The 16,554-nt window shown below is 41.4% G+C and overlaps 1 protein-coding gene across 4 annotated transcripts in view; it reads right to left on the bottom strand.

The window, feature by feature from the left end:
- Positions 1-504: 504 nt before the first annotated feature.
- The window catches only part of LOC117948757 (septin-7-like), a 43,577-nt gene continuing 27,527 nt past the window's right edge, over positions 505-16,554 (bottom strand). For 2 of the 4 annotated variants that reach the window (XM_034878601.1, XM_034878602.1), the window contains exons 4-14: positions 15,984-16,084; positions 15,756-15,890; positions 10,834-10,951; positions 10,232-10,324; positions 9,699-9,795; positions 8,211-8,222; positions 3,443-3,494; positions 2,942-3,067; positions 2,673-2,808; positions 1,596-1,741; positions 505-985 (exon numbers count right to left, since the gene is read on the bottom strand). In XM_034878601.1, coding sequence (XP_034734492.1) covers positions 946-985; positions 1,596-1,741; positions 2,673-2,808; positions 2,942-3,067; positions 3,443-3,494; positions 8,211-8,222; positions 9,699-9,795; positions 10,232-10,324; positions 10,834-10,951; positions 15,756-15,890; positions 15,984-16,084 — 1,056 coding nt within the window. In that variant the 3' untranslated portion in view covers positions 505-945. The remainder of the gene's footprint in view (positions 986-1,595; positions 1,742-2,672; positions 2,809-2,941; positions 3,068-3,442; positions 3,495-8,210; positions 8,223-9,698; positions 9,796-10,231; positions 10,325-10,833; positions 10,952-15,755; positions 15,891-15,983; positions 16,085-16,554) is intronic. The other 2 variants (XM_034878603.1, XM_034878604.1) reach the window with 1 other exon arrangement.

Genomic DNA, 16,554 nt, shown 5'->3' with positions numbered 1-16,554 from the left:
CTTTAGGTAATGAAGTTAGGTATTGAATGACAAGGCATTTTTTGATACTTCCGAGATAATTTGGTCGGTGCCCAAAAAGTATTGAACTGTGTAGCCAGTCCTAGTGCGTATGTAGTATTTTTTTATTGAGTTTGGGGATCATTTGCAAGCTGTCTTGACAATGCTGACTTTTGAGGGAACAGAGAGGCCTAAATAGAGGAAGCTTTTTTTATTATAAACAGCTGTGTTGCACCATCCACTTCATTTAATCTCCTCCACGAGCTCGTAGAAAGACTCAGTGAGACTCATTTCACTGTGAGCTCTCCCTGCCCAGCTGCCCCCTGATTCAGTTACCTCCCCTCACATACACTCTCCCTTCTCTCAACACACTCTCAACAAGGAAGCCTAGGAGTGTTTCTAATGTGTTCACACCTGGGTTAAGTTTTTGAGAAAAATAAAAGAAAGAGCGACGAGGCAAGTGATGGTACGTCTATCTGCAGATCTATGGGATATCTAGAGAACATACTACTACTACATGTGTACAAATGGCTATGCATGGTCCCTGCCATGTGTTAACTCCGTGCTGTAGCTCAGAGGAACTCGAGATCCTCCTCTTTGTCAGGAAATATAGGAAAATAGAATTTCACAAAAACATGCATTCCCCATGAAAATGAGAAGGTTTTAACAGATAAAATGGGAAAACCCCGTAGAGAGACGAGCACGTGGGCCTTTGCATGTTGTAGCCTTTTGTGTGTGTGTGTGTGTTTGTGTATCTGTGTGTGTGTGTGTGTGTGTGTGTGTGTGTCAATGTTGCGCGTGGTGCATGTTAAATGTAACACGGAGGTACGTTCTGGAATGTGCGAAGTGTTATATCTGTTTTTTGGGTGTGTATGTAAATGCAAACTTCAAAAGGGGATTAAGAAAAAAACGAGTTTGTGTAAAGGTGAAGAAACAGTTTGTGTCTCTTCAAAAGATCTTTCCTTTCTTCTTGTTCTTTTCCATCGTCCTGTGTGAGAAACAAGAAAAGAGAGAACGTTACAATCTCGTACAACATCCTTATTACATACTGTATATTGACAGGCAGGGAAACAAACAACAATACAAGCATTTCTCGTAGTTTAGTTTGGTTTCCATCAACACTATGAACTAACAGTAATGAAAATGACATAAAAGGTAGAGTGACATTTCATAACTTCACATACAGTGCTGCTCATAACTCTACATACTCACGCTAAAGGTAAAAAGAGCAATACAAAATTATCTTAATGCTTTTATTTAAAATAAAAATGAGGAAAAATCCAACCTTTAGGGACACAAATTTTCTTTGTGAATGAATAATGTATCATAAATAAATAAATGTTCTTCATTAAAATACAGGGGCATAAGTATACAACCCCTATGTTAAAATACAGGGGCGTAAGTATACACCCCCCTATGTTAAAATACAGGGGCGTAAGTATACACCCCCCTATTTTAAAATACAGGGGCAAAATGCTGCAACAATATTGTCAAAGCTTTATTCTATGCATCATCTAGTAGACATACTACTGACTGAACCATTTGGCCAGTAACACAGTGATTAGACAGCTGTTGAAGATGCGTTAAGCGTTACTAACTTGGAGGCGTCCAGTTTCTGCTGCTCGAGGATTCTCTGCTGAGCCTCCCAGTTGGCCTTCTCGTCCTCATACACCCGTCTCTTCTCCTCCAGCTCTTTGTACTGCGCCTCCAAGTTCCTCTTCATCTGTTCGTGGCGTCGCTCCAGCTAAGGGTCAAAACAGTAGAGAGACTCACTGGAAAGTGACATGTTCCCATCAGTAGCGCCTGTAATACCCATCAGTAGCGCCTGTAATACCCATCAGTAGCGGCTGTAATACCCATCAGTAGCGCCTGTAATACCCATCAGTAGCGCCTGTAATACCCATGAGGCGTTTTCACAGCTGTAGTTTCTTTGCGCTGGTCCAAATCGGTTGATAAGTAAGTAAACTTGAAACGATTTCCCTCTTGTTTTTTTTTCGTTTCACACCTGGAAAAATCCAAGCTTACCAAAATACGCCATTACAAATCACGTAAGAACGTCCACACCTCTTATTGGTCGGATGTGTCTGGGTCGAGCGCAAGAAAGTAAAAACAGGGAGAAGTGTTGTGGACATCTCTGTGGTCAAACCAGCTCACATCATTAAAATAATCAGACATCGTTTGGCGAGCGACGTTACTACGTCTGCTCTGGTCACCGACCCCTCGCTCTGCTCTGCCGCCGTCGGCCTCCAGCTTCAGGGGCGGCTAGTTTGACCACGGAGATGTGAGTGACGGACGGCTGCACGCTGCTACAGTTTGCTGCTCTGCCGCTGAGCACACCTTGTTAGTGTGGGTCAAGGAAGGATCGCGTTTCACCACAAACCAACCGCTCCAGACTTGGATTGGAAGCGTACAAGACCACCTCATCAAGCAGGTCTCTGTACGCTTAGTTGGTCCGCTTCTGGTGTACATCCGACCGGGATTGTTGCGTTCACACCTGCCCAAATGATCTGCACCAGCAGGGCAAACAAACTGTGGTGGGATTCTACTGAACTTAACGAGGCCGGTGTGAAAGCGCCCCCCCTACATAACTAGTTTTTGATCTTGTCTGAAGGGGGCGCCCTACATTATCCCTTACATAATGGACACCTTGAATGGTGACACACACACACACACACCTCAGCCTCGGAGTCCTTCAGTTTCTGCTTCTTCTCCTTAACCTTCATTTCAAAGACCTGCTCCATTTCGGCCTCCATCTTCTTCATTTTCATCACGTGCTCCCTGCGCTCCTCCTCCATCTGCGCCAGGGGACTCCTGTTGACCACAGCCAGGGCTAAGGTTAATAGTTACTTGTGATTTGTGTTGTGTTTTCCCCACCCCACGTCTAAAGTTGTGTGTTCTGTTTCATTTAAATGAGGGATATAGTAGTTCAGTATTTAAGGTGTACTTAGTGAGCTGTCCCTTGGTCTTGGTATTGTCCACTCCATTACAGGTGACGGCAGCCAGCTTCTTACTGCGATAATTCTCGTAGTGGACATTGTTGGTGACGTCCTTTAAATCCTGCATATGAGTCCTGTTGAAGGGAAAGAACCAGAACAGTTAATGAAGACTAATGTGGGCATTAGAAGAACATTGTCAACCAAAGTTTTTGGGTAAGAAATCGAGTTGCATTCATGGGATTAAGTAGACATTCTGCTTTTTATTATTTTACCTGGACCCTATTTCCCATGCATCTGTGTCTCAGTGATTAATGTGGACAGAAATCTTTGAAATTGGTCCAGTATTGAGCGAGAAAATTCTATTAGCTTTTAGCTAAAGTTACAGTGTTGAAGTGGAATCAGTAAGTTTAAACACACACACACACACACACACACACACACACACACACACACACACACACACACACACACAAGCTGTCTGAGTAACAGCAGTCCCCACACTGTCTTACCTGATCAGCATGTTACGCAGCACAGTGAAGTCGCAGTGTTCCCCATTCTCCACTGAAAACACACAGGGAGAGAGAGGAGAACACAGAGAGAGAGAGAGAGACAGAGAGAGAGAGAGAGAGAGAGAGAGAGAGAGAGAGAGAGAGAGAGAGAGAGAGAGAGAGAGAGAGAGACAGGTATCAAAATGACTGTGCATGAACACCTCTCCTTGTAATAATCAGAATAATAATCGTTCTGTCTCAAGGGAAACGGAAAGTCATAAACCTGTCTTGCAGGTGCTAAATTATTGCAATGAACTCTGGGTAAAATAACCGATTTTACGGGGTAAGTATCAACGCCTTGGGTCTGTCTGTGGCTACGTGTCCACATTGAGAGGCAGTTCCAGCAGAGACAAACTATTGGGTTCTTGTGAGTAAGATCAACACAACGGTATGGTGCTCACAGGGTTTCTGCAGGTCTCCCCAAGTCAAATATAAGACTATTTAAGATCTATTTAAGACCATTATGTGATGATGATATTTAAGACCTTTATCGCAACATCAACCAAGCCCTCAATTCCCTAAATCGCTAGACGTGCACTTCTCCAAAGTCTGTTTTATGTCTGTGGTACGATCCGAAAGATACTAGCAACAATAACACAAAAGCTGATTGGCTGCAGTATAAGTCGCATGCTGGTCTCATTTGTCGTCGTAATACAGCAAAGTTATCTTTGGACTATTGAAAGAAAGAACTACAAGACCACGTATAAAATAAGGTCAGCATTAGAGGTAGCGATGCATGGACGTGGGAAAAATAAAGACCTGTTTCAAAGGATTTAAGACCTAGAAAACAATATTTCAGCAAATTTAAGACGTTTTAAGGCCTAAAATTTAGATTTTGAGACCCTGCAGATCCCTGTATTCACGTGATGACAACACACACACACAGCGTAGTGGTTGTGTAGAAAAAGAAATAAAAAAATATAAGCAAAACATTGCAGAATTAAAATGAATGTTGTTAATCTCTATGTGGACCTTATGGCACAAACATACAGGATTACACTATGTAAAGTTCATTCATTCATTCATTCATTCGTTCATAGGTTAAAAAGAGAGGGGCATGTATACTGAGGAAAGGGGTAACCAGTCTTTAAAGAGAGAGGCATTGCACAAAATGTGTTATAGTTGCACATAAACAGAGCACAAAGGGCAGAGGGACATCAGGCCATGATCCCATAGGACGGTTTTAATATGAGCATACACTGTTAGAAGTATGGGATAATATACAGTGTTAAGGAATAACAAAGGGTTTTTGACAGCTTTTCCCCCCGTATTTAGATTTTTGGATCAACAGAAATGTCCTTAAATTTAAGGAAAAAAGGTACTGGTAATTATCTGCCAGGACATTATCTGACATCGTATTCTGCCACATATTACAGCGTACCACCTTTTTTCCACATTCACATTTTTACCAATTCCAAATGATGTCCCCAAAGGCAACGTTGTCAACATCTGTTTTGTCTAAATATATATATTTCTCTGTTGATATCACTTCAATTTTATTGCTGACATTTTTCTCCCCACCGTTAGTCTCTAGGACGTTAGACAGCCAATCACAGACATTATTAGATCTTGTTAGAAAAATGATGCATGCTTATTGGCTCACAGACGCTGGTGAGATTTACTCATTAGGTATTGAATGACAAGGCAATAATCAATAGTCGATTCTAAAGAGGCAATTCAGTTGGTGCCTAGAAAGTCTTACATTTGGGTCCCGGCCCTCTTATTCACTGACCTTTTTGTTCTGTTTTGGTCACCACTAACTCCAAATCCAACATCCCAATATTTTTGACCAAATACCTCGATAAGGATAGGGGACCGATACGTAGGGTTGAATATTGGTGCTTTCACTAAATATTTACACAATGAGATTTGTAAAGAATAATCATCAATAATGGATATACTGACTAAGTGGGAGAAGGCAAATAATACAACTGTGAGAACATTCTAGAAAGTTAATTTCATCACTTTGATGCAGCTTGTAAAACCAGGAAAAGACATATTACGACATCTGGATACTACGATATCCAATATCAAATAGGTTATCTAGTCTCATATCACAATATTAATTTATATTGATATATTACCCAGCCCTAATTCAGTGGGTTCATCACTACGAGTGAGCCCTTTCACATTACTAATAGTTAACACAAAAAAAGCCTCCTATCTGATCACAGCCTTTCACTGTTGGACGTCACATAGTCAGAAGGAGCAAGGGTTCTGGGACAGACAACAGCAAACAGAACCCGTCTCATTCCAACATGGTACAGTTAGATGATTGTGAGTATTCATCTCAAACAAAAGACAAGGTTACACATCAGATGGGATTCTGGAAAAGGACTGCAGACAAACTGCTGCGGAGGATGTACTGTATGTGGTAGATCTCCAGCCTCCTCTTCATCAAACACGCTGCTCCTTATTGGTTAACCTCCATCCCACTGGCAGCCAATCATCAGGGGAGCGAAATAAGGAGGACACCTTACCATTGATGAAACTTAAGCAGTCCCGCCCCTTGGCGTCCCAAGCCAGCCATTGACCTTCTGTCTCTTCTAGAGGAGGGAGCTCTGACGGAAGGGGGAGGGGTACGTTTTTTCAGTTACTGTCTGCTCCCAGCAGGGGCTAAATCTGGGTCTGGAGGAGCTGGGTTTATTATGGCTCAGACCTGGCCCGGTTTGAGCCCAGAATTGGACTAGGTCAGGCCCAGATTCAGCCCAGATTTGGCCCTGGATCAACACCACAACCTGTATGGGTCCAAGGTGACTGACTAAAGAGCGCAGGGCTTGTAAGAGGGACTGTGGTGGTTGGAGGGGGTGTTATATGAGGATCTTTGCATGACAAGCTGGGGGGTGCAAGTCTCAATGAGGTAATAAGTGGGGGAGCTAAGTGGGGTCAAGGCTCATAGGAAGAAATAAAAAGGTTGTAACTAATAGTACACGAATCTTATTTGTTGATGAATGGCAGAAAATACCTGATGCTTACTCCGCGTTTTCATTTTGTTTTTTCATTTGTCAATCATGGAGTTTATTGGGAAAAGGTTTCAGTCCATCAGGTGTTTTGAGCCTGAGTGCTTTATCTATTAGCAATGTGTGTTTAGGCCATGATGATGAACTGCTTGGTTTAATGAATCAAGAGCACACAGCTGTTTCAGGAACATGTTGTTACATTCAAATTTGGAATATGCTAATGAGTGATAACTCATGATGCCAAACCGCATGACTTAAATGAGTTGCTACATGCCCTTCTGGAAATCACTATCTCGCCATTAGCTGCTCATGGACCTATAATGAATGTAGCAATGTGTTAGGATGGTGGATCCCAGTCCTTGGTCCAGTGATACAGTAAGACCCGCACACCGTTCTCACCCTGCACCAACACAACCTATTCAACTCACAGCATAATGTAGTGAGTTGAATGGCGTGGTGAAGCAGGACCGAAATTAAACAGTATGGAATACCACAGGAGCAAAGCATGGAACCACAGCGCGGAGAGTAATGTTTCTATTGCAGCTGTAGCTTCAGCACCAGACAGCCTCTAGTTTTCTCCATGACTATTCACAGCATCAGACCTGGGACAACAAGAGAGGCTTGAAACCTGCTGACAACACCAGGCAGATGTTTCAGACATGTGCCAAGTAAGCGTCATCAAATGCACTTTGCAGGATCCTTCCTGTTTATTACAACCTTGGGCTTTTGGGGTTGACTGTCAAATTAAGTGATAAAAACAAAGACAACAAACATAATCATTCATGTGTCCCTCTGGTAGATTACGGGCAACACTAAGCATACACTGTGACATGACAAAATGGGAAGAGAAGAGATTGTTTACGTATTTCTAAGGCATAAGGGATATGTATAAAAAGCACCGTAGGGAGTAAGACCGTGATGAGTTTTGGCTTATGTAGTGGGTTTTTTCTTTTGTTCAGCATTTCATTTGTGGGGGTGGGTTTCTTTGTTCACAGTGTCTTAGTGTAGAGTTGCAACTAGCAGTAAGTAAAAAGTGTTTTTTTGCAACTCTAAAGCTGAGTGCAGCAATTTAAAATGATTGTAGCAAAGTTTGACACTTTCTTCTAAAGATTGGTAGAATTTACACTGATATCAATATGTGAGAGTAAAAAAATTATTTGTTAACATTAACCCATGAAGATATTTTAGAAGGATCCCTCGAATTTGTGACCAAATATGTACTGGGCGAGATGTTTTAACATTCCAAAACTTAAATAAAAATAATTTGTCTATGTTTTTCTGGCACACTAACTATGTAATGGCAACACTGTTTCAAAATGACTCCATCACACAATATATTTGGGATTGATCCACCTCACTTTATTACTACTAATCTGCTAACAAATTACCCAAATATCTGTGATAAACCGAAATAAGATAATACTATCAACACAATCCCAGGCCATTGGGACACTACCATACCAAACATACAACAACTGCACTGAGAACACATGAATGATTTTGGTGTCTATGTTCTTTTGTAATACGTTCACAGTTGAATATGTCCATGTTCTTCTCTGTTTTCAAATATTTCCAAATGATGGTGTATTGCAGTACTTGTTTTCAGCCCAGGTCTGATCAGAGCATTGGTTTGACCATCAGCCTAATGATGAGACAGCACAGCAACAGAAAAGTGGAGGGAGAGGAGGGATGGAGAGGAGGGGGACACTCTGAGGAGGAGTAGGGGAAAAAAATGAGGCTGAAATTAAGTGAAAGATGGTTTGGTTTACCAAAAATGCCCTCTGTCAGTCATGGAAAAGAATAGACCAAGAAAAAAAGAGAGAAAAGAAAGAATGGAAAAGTGAAAGACTGATAAACGGTCAACCACAGAGCAACAAAAGGTATATGACTTTATATGAAGATATATATATATATACAGTGTTTCATCTTTGAGAGGACTTTAAAACAAATGAAAACTAACACACCAGTAAGAGCAACAGCAGTTCATCGTGGCTAGTTGCAACACTAGCTGGGTCAGTCAGTGCTTGCTGAAACAACATATCCCATAATACCACATGTCTGTCTTTATTTTCCAGAATCCCTATTAGGGTCAAGACCAACACTACCAAGGACTGTGTGCATGTGACGTGGAGTTCAGGGGTAATAAAAGGTAAGAATGCATTAACTGCCAGGTAACTTCAAACTTCTGTCAAAATGTGACACGACATATCTTTAGGAACATGTTGCATTTATTTCCCAAATATATAAGTAAATATAATTCTTTCTTCACCTGGGGAACATCAATCAATCAAATATTCTAAAAGCTAAATTATTAACCTAGCTATTCCAGAAGCTCTGGGCCAAGTTTTAAATGTCAGTTCCCCATGTCCAACAGTGGTTTCACTGCAGCGCTAGTCTCACACTGCCAGCTCAGCTCCACAGCATTCTGGGATGGGAGAATGACCTGCTCTTGTTTACTGGCATTTCTGTAAACCAATCACAATTGTCATGGGCGGTGCTAAGCTCCGGACGGAGCCATGGTGCCGCTGCTAAATAGTCTCAGGAAGGAAGTTGTTTTGATGGAACATGTGTACGTTCAGAAGTAGTTTTAGTCGTCAACAGAAAACTCTGATTGGACAGATAGTCTAGCTAGCTGTCTGGATTTACCCTGCAGAGATCTGAGGACCAGGTCACCATAGTCCTCAGATTGGACAGATAGTCTAGCTAGCTGTCTGGATTTACCCTGCAGAGATCTGAGGACCAGGTAACCATAGTCCTCAGATTGGACAGATAGTCTAGCTAGCTGTCTGGATTTACCCTGCAGAGATCTGAGGACCAGGTAACCATAGTCCTCAGATTGGACAGATAGGCTAGCTAGCTGTCTGGATTTACCCTGCAGAGATCTGAGGACCAGGTAACCATAGTCCTCAGAGTGGTTGTATTACCTGGCAGGTAATGCATTCACTGGATACAGGGGGGTCGTTGTGGAGAACATGCACAGTCTCCCACACTCTCAGGAAGACCACACTTCATTGATCATGATAGAGATAAATCAAACGTATCAAATGTCTTTCTTGTAACCTGACACACAAACACAGACACACACACACACACACAGACACACAGACACACACACACACACACACACACACACACACACACACACACACACACACACACACAAAAGCTTATCTGCTGCCCCTTGTGAACTTTCAAAGTGTGCACACTTCTTTTCTGCCACGTCCTCCTTTTCTGGCAGTGGACCTGAGTGAACCTACCTTCTGCCACGCCCCATGGGTACTGGCGACCTCTGACCTTCTTGCCGTTCACCTCAATTACCACGTTGCTGCCGACCACTGCTAGCGGCATCTTCTCCTGAGGTGGAAAGATTAAGTTAAGTCAACGATATTGTCAATCATGCAATATGTGCCAGAGTTACAGAGCAATTGAAAATACGTTTCTCTCCTACCCACGGTGCAATTAGGACACGTACAACATTTAAGAAAGGAAAATTCAGATAAAATAGCTTCTTCCATTTTGGACTGCTTGTTCTGCTTTCCCCATACACTGTGTAACAGAAGTAGATGTAACAATGGGATGTCAGGCATTAGTTTGTGGACTAATGTCTTTGAAAACATGAACAACACCCAAAAACAAGTTCACGGCAAGTTAACATGTACACAGTGCCATGGATAAGCCTTGACCCTGATTGACAGGTGGCCATATCTGTCTTCATGTAAAGACCAATCAGAGGTCCTTAAATCAAGTTTTACATTATTAGCGGCTGTGGTAAGACTGTGTGGTGCTTCACCTTAATCTTTCGGATGAGCTTGTTGTCCTCGTCGTCCTCCGTGTCTGGGAATTCATAAATTTTTATTTTGTGCTCCTGTATTTCTTTCATTATCTGACAAAAGGAGATATAAAAAAAAAAAAGGCAAGACAGCTTTATTTCTATAGCACATTTCAGCAACAGGACAATTCAAAGTGCTTTAAATAAAACATTAAAGAGCACTTAAAAATAATTTAAAAGTTATTTGTAATTTCTCCTTAAGGTTTACAGTCCTTACAGTCCTTAAGGATGAACTTGGTCATTTCAGTATTTCCAGGCAGCGTCTCTGACTCTGAACCCTTTTTTTTTGTGGACTTTGTAAAGATTTTCACCTGCTACCAGTCTTAATGCTAAGCTAGGCTAATTGCCTCCTAGCTTTAACTCCATACTTGACACAGAAATAGGACTGGTATTGATCTTCTGATACTTCCCTCTTCACAAAATGTCCACTATTGCTCTACATGTATGTGTATATATACATTGAGTAAATGACATACACATACAGTATATACACTACTCACCGTAGTTGGACTGTTTAGCAGCGCTGATTATCCTACTAAAGTGACACAAACACACACAAATACCTGTTTTTTAAAAAGCTGGCACTCTTCTGGGGTCAGAGTGTCCGCTTTTGCAATAAGCGGGATGACGTTGACTTTGTCATGGAGTCTCTTCATGAACTCGATGTCCAGCGGCTTCAGGCTGAAACAGACAGAAAGAAAACAGTAAGAACAAGTGACTGATGTTAAAGAGGGGTCCATTCATTTGCTAGATAGCTGTGGAACACCTGTGGTTGTGTGGTAGACTCAGGAATCATTTCCTCTTGTCCGTTTCCCCGATTATTTAATCATGAACAGATTAAAATAAATGTGAATGTATTTATTTGTGTGTATGTTAACAGTCAACTGGTGACCTGGGTGTACCCTCCCTTTCTGCCGATATAGCTCAACAGTGTGGTTCAGGAAGTAAACAGATTGTTCCATAAAGATTTTGATTATCAGCCATAATTTCTAAACCACAGACGGACCATAAGCTACGAGGTTGTGAAACGAAAAGTTTCTGTTCCTGTGAAAGCTGGACGTTCTTATGAAATCAACTTTGGGTTTATATTGTGAAAAAAGAAGAAACAAATTGGACATCACTGGACGGAAAGCTGAGTTTGTTCTGGACATTTTGACATAAAACACATGGGGATCAGATATATACTAATACCTTAAAAAGGTATTTTTAAGAAGATATGTGAAAATGCCCTTAGAACTCAAAGGGTTAATTTCCAAAACTTGAAAATGAAATTGCCAGTGTGATTCTTGAGAGCATGACTTTTCAAAGTAAATGCGGTTCAGTAGGTCACCAGCAGATGGCCAACCAAAACCAAACTTTCCATGTAGCCCACAACAAAGACACAATGCAGCCAGCTGAGGGAAGGACGTCTTATCTCATGTGTCTCTGTTGTGGTGACAACAGATGGTTTTGTCTTGCTACGCTCATGAGGGATTGTCTTCATAATACTCCTTAGTAATACTCCCATGGGCTCTCCATCTCAGTCTGAATGACAAGTGAGCATCATATTCAGTTGTGTGGCCAGAAACGGAGCCCCCTAGTAGGTGGGAGGTTGGTGGGCAGTGAGTGTGGAAATCAAGTGTGTACTGCTTAATGGGAGAACATTATGTAAAAATATAACAGTACATGGTTGTATTCAACCAAGTACTGTATTGTACTGTTCCTTTTCATGTACTTTAGTGTGTAGTTTCTGTCTCCCCCATGAGGAATTCTTAGAAATGACAACACAACTGTTGGTAACAGGCCTTCAGTGATCACAAAATACTTTTTTTGTATGTGTGTGTGTGTGTGTGTGTGTATGTATGTATGGATTTTTGTGTTATTTGGATTTTTTTTTTTTATGTATGCACCCTCAACCAAGTAAAATTCTCAGTAAGTGCTACTTACCCGGCAATAAATCTCTTTCTGATTCTGATTTATGTGCATTCAAGGGCTGCATGCTATGTCTGGACATAGTTATGAATATGTGTATGTGTTGCTGTGTCATGGGTGTGGGTAAAGGGGATGTTGATGTAGTCATCCCAGGAATGCAGAAATACAAAGAGGGCAACAAAACAGCTGTTCAGCGGTTCACTAGTTCACACAGGGACACAGAGACAGAGTGTGTGTGTGAACCCGTTGGTAAGAACGGGGTCAGGTTGGTGTACAATGCAGCATCAGAGGAGTCCTGGAGTGAATGCGGTCCCAGATCAAACAGGAGTCAGAGTGTCTGGTCCATGCAGGGGGAGACTTAGATTCTGCAGGAGATACTGACTGTCAAGAGACTCCTATGATCTCAAAATGTTGTTTCCTTTCAGAGTTCAATGACCGTCTCTACACACTGACAGTGATGTTTCAAACTAGGAGCCCTCAGTGACCATTTCCTTCCTTCTCCCTGTAGTGTCTTAGGGTATACAATATCAGAGGTATTTATATATATATATATATATATATATATATATATATATATATATATATATATATATATATATATATAAACACACAGGACTAATGGGATTTTAAATCTTACAGCCACATGTCTGTCATATGACTTTTGGAAGAAGCGTGTAAACTGCAATTGTGCAGCTGCTGCAAAGGATTTGAAGGAGTAAACAGTCTGCTTTGAAACTACTGCATATTCAAGCAGGAACACCACAATTACCTGATATAATTACCAAGGGAAGTGAACAACTGCCCCTACATTTGCTATCAGTGCATCAATAGTTAGTTCATGAGCATACTATTGTCCTTTACAGGCGCTGTCAAATACAGAGAAGTGGAGATAACTGACTGTCAAACTCTATTATGCACATATTAAACTTACTTCGCTATTAAGCTGGGCAGAAACTGGACAATTGTATTAATTGGACATGTCTGGTTTTGCAGCACAGTTCAGATGTAGGTCCCTTTCAGACACGCACCTCCCGTGTTATAATTGTAGACTAACAGGAACCCCCACCAGGCCAGACTTCTTTTTTTAATATATCCATTCTGCCGCGGCGCACCCCCAAGAACTGTACGGACAATGCTGTGATTCTATGAACAACGCAACTACGTCCAATACTCTCACTATATACTATCAACACATTTACAGTTAATACTATACATTTCTAGGTCTCATGGATTGTTCCTATTCTTGTCCCCGGCTAAATGTGGATAAAAATAGCATGAGGATAGTTTAAGCAGAACTACAATGACGTTTTTAAAGTAGAAAGTGTTTCAGCTTCTTTAACACACCAACAGTGAATGTTCGATTGCGGTGTCAGCTGATCAGAATCATAAAGCAGTATTACAGCGGGAAATTGACAACAGAGGCCAAGTTTCTTTCTGACTTTATGGTTATAAAATGTACTTTTAGACACATTATACATGAATCATCTCTGCAGATTTTTCAACAATCCTGGATGATTTAAATCTCTTTAGATTTAAATCTATTTAGCCATCAGTAAACCTGAGTTGCTGGATGGATTTTGGGTTAAGGGGAAACAGAGCTTCAACATTTAAACCCATGCAGATGCTGCAGCTATACTGACAAACAGGGAATGTACCACTGATGCCAAGTGAACACACACACACACACACACATACACATAAACACATACACACATACACACACACACACACACACACACACACACACACACACACACACACACACACACACACACACACACACACACAGAGAAGAAGAAGACAGTGTGTGTTTGTCTGAGATGAGAAGCCTGCCTCTGTGAGTCGCTCCGAGGCCTCCGCTCTGATTGGGTGATTCACTGATGGAGAGCAGAACTCTATTGAGCATGAGCAGAACTGGGTTATGTAACCTTTGTGAATCACACATGCACGCACGCCACTGTACTGATAGAGTATGTTTAGGCCACACTCTATATTTGATGTATTTCACTGCACTGGCACAGCACCATCATTTGGACCTTAACAGAGGAATGTGGGTGAGTGTTGGTTAATAACTCCTTTGAATACAGATAGACTGGCGACAAGAACAGAGTCATCCTCCTACCTGCCAACTGCTGCTTCTAAAAGACTGGCTTCAAATATTTTACTTCACCTGGTTAGAACTACCATACTGTAAGAAAATATAGCCAATGGATCTTAAAGCTGCTTGTCTTGTGATGAATTTAAAAGGCTTTATTTAGATGGCTGTTTCAAATGGAAATCTTATATTAAAAATAGAGCAGGGCCGCAGAGACCCACCACCAGATGGCTCTACAAAGAAGAGAGGGAGCCATCTGGTTGTTATACTTTGCATTTGTCAGTCTTGAGATCCTGGCTGTGTGCTGAGGTGTTTGAAATCCTGATGTCTATGAAAGAGGAATCTGTGTTTTAAGGGCTCCACCCTGAAGAAGGCCATTAGGCTGGTTGGAGATGAGCTGCGCCTCACCTGTTAAAGACGAGAGCAGGCGGCAGCATCAGCAGCAGGGGGTGGAGACAAACAGCCGCCATCAAGCTGGACAGTTTCCCGCCGCCTTCAGGCTGAACAGGAAGTCACAGGAAAACTCACATCCTGTTAAGTCTGATTCCGACTGGCGTCACTTTTGACGCTCTGGGTCAGGACGTACGTTTAACTGACAAGAATGGGACAGTTAGGTTAAGTAAAAGATCGAGCCTTTCACTGCCTTTCATACCACACGCCACCGTGCCACTCTTAATATTACGTCATCTTACAGCGCTGCGGTGGAGCTGCTGCTCTACACACCCGCTGCAAGGAGATTTTTGCGTTGTATCAGACACAGAGTCAGTGAGGTTGCCCACGTCTGCATGACGTCAGCCAGTCGGGATCTCCATATGAAATAACCATTTAAATAAAAGCTTTTTCACTTTTTGGACCTTTTTTCTCTTTTGAAGTTCTGTGATCCCTTTCCAAAGAGCATCTTCATGATTTAGTTTGAACATGTGCACCCCAGAATTTTTTCTTCTTCTGCTATTACCTATACATAAACATATTTACTTGAATTAAAATTAAATAATTTAATAGATTTTTTTATTTTATTTCAAAAGTAAATCGTAATTTACCACTGGGGATAAAAAACGTATACATTAAAATTAAATTAATAAATGAATTAAATGAAAAGATATTGTTAATCTATAACATTACTTTAAACCATTCCTTTTAGTAATTTATTTTAAAGGTTAGCAAACTACTTCAATTTTTAGCTTTATTTGAACATTTCTTCCTCACGTTTAGCTAATCACTCAAACTGTTTAGTCATTCATTTTAACTTGTTGGTATTTCTACCATCTATTCTTTACTTTTAGCCAAACTTCTGCGCCCACTTGCTAACTATCTTTCACACTCTTACATAACTGCAACATGTTGTGTTCAGTTGCCTTAGTGTTAATATCTGGTTATGTTTTTCCCAATCATTCATGATTTAAATAGTTTCAGGTCCCCCCTGGGGTACATGGACCTGTGGTCGGGAGTCACTGATCTACGTCATCTAGTTACACCTACCCGTGTCCAGAGGGCGCTATGAAGTACAGGCAGCAGTGGACTCTGTTGTCTGGCATGGATCTTCGGTTCACTCTTGACTCTGCATTCAGGAAGTCCTCGCACTTAGTGTCAATGTAGTTTATGACTGGCTGCCAACTGGAAGATGGGAAAAAATAAAGATATCAGGCGAAGAGAAGAGGAGGACATATGATCATATGGAAACACTCGGATTGGGCCAGCACGCCTCACCAGTTACTGTTGTCCACAGCATCACCAAACCCCGGCGTATCGACAATAGTGAGTGTCAACTGGACCCCCCCTTCCTTAATCAGCACTTTGGACTGCTCCACCTGAAACACACAACCATTTACACCATTAGTACACTACTGGTCTGACTCAAAACCTATTCCTATCCTACATTTGACTTGTTGTTAGTTTTCTCATAATCTTTCTGTATTTGTGCAGATGGCTTGCATTTCTTCTGTGAAAATGATAGTGGAGCATAATATACAACTAAATATACAGCCGCAAAACATGTAAATTAAAAAAAAGTGCTATACAAATATTTTATATTTTATATATATCTGAACACAATGTTGTCAGTGTTAATGTTTAAGTTCCAACCTTCAGCAAACAAGCGATTGCGCCTGCTTTAGAAAGTTAACGATAAAATGCAGTTGGACTGTTGAGTTATGAATCAAATGGAGCATGGTGCGTGGCATGGAGCCTATCGTCTCATGCCCTCCCGAGAGGAAATACATCTAACCTGCTAAGGCATATCCAACGCCATCACCCAGATGAACCAATCACTGGAACAAGC

Source organism: Etheostoma cragini, chromosome 8 (genome assembly GCF_013103735.1).
Source record: "Etheostoma cragini isolate CJK2018 chromosome 8, CSU_Ecrag_1.0, whole genome shotgun sequence".
In the NCBI taxonomy this organism is placed as follows: domain Eukaryota; kingdom Metazoa; phylum Chordata; class Actinopteri; order Perciformes; family Percidae; genus Etheostoma; species Etheostoma cragini.
Note: the sequence above shows the minus strand (reverse complement) of the source record. Positions and strands in the feature narration are given on the sequence as shown.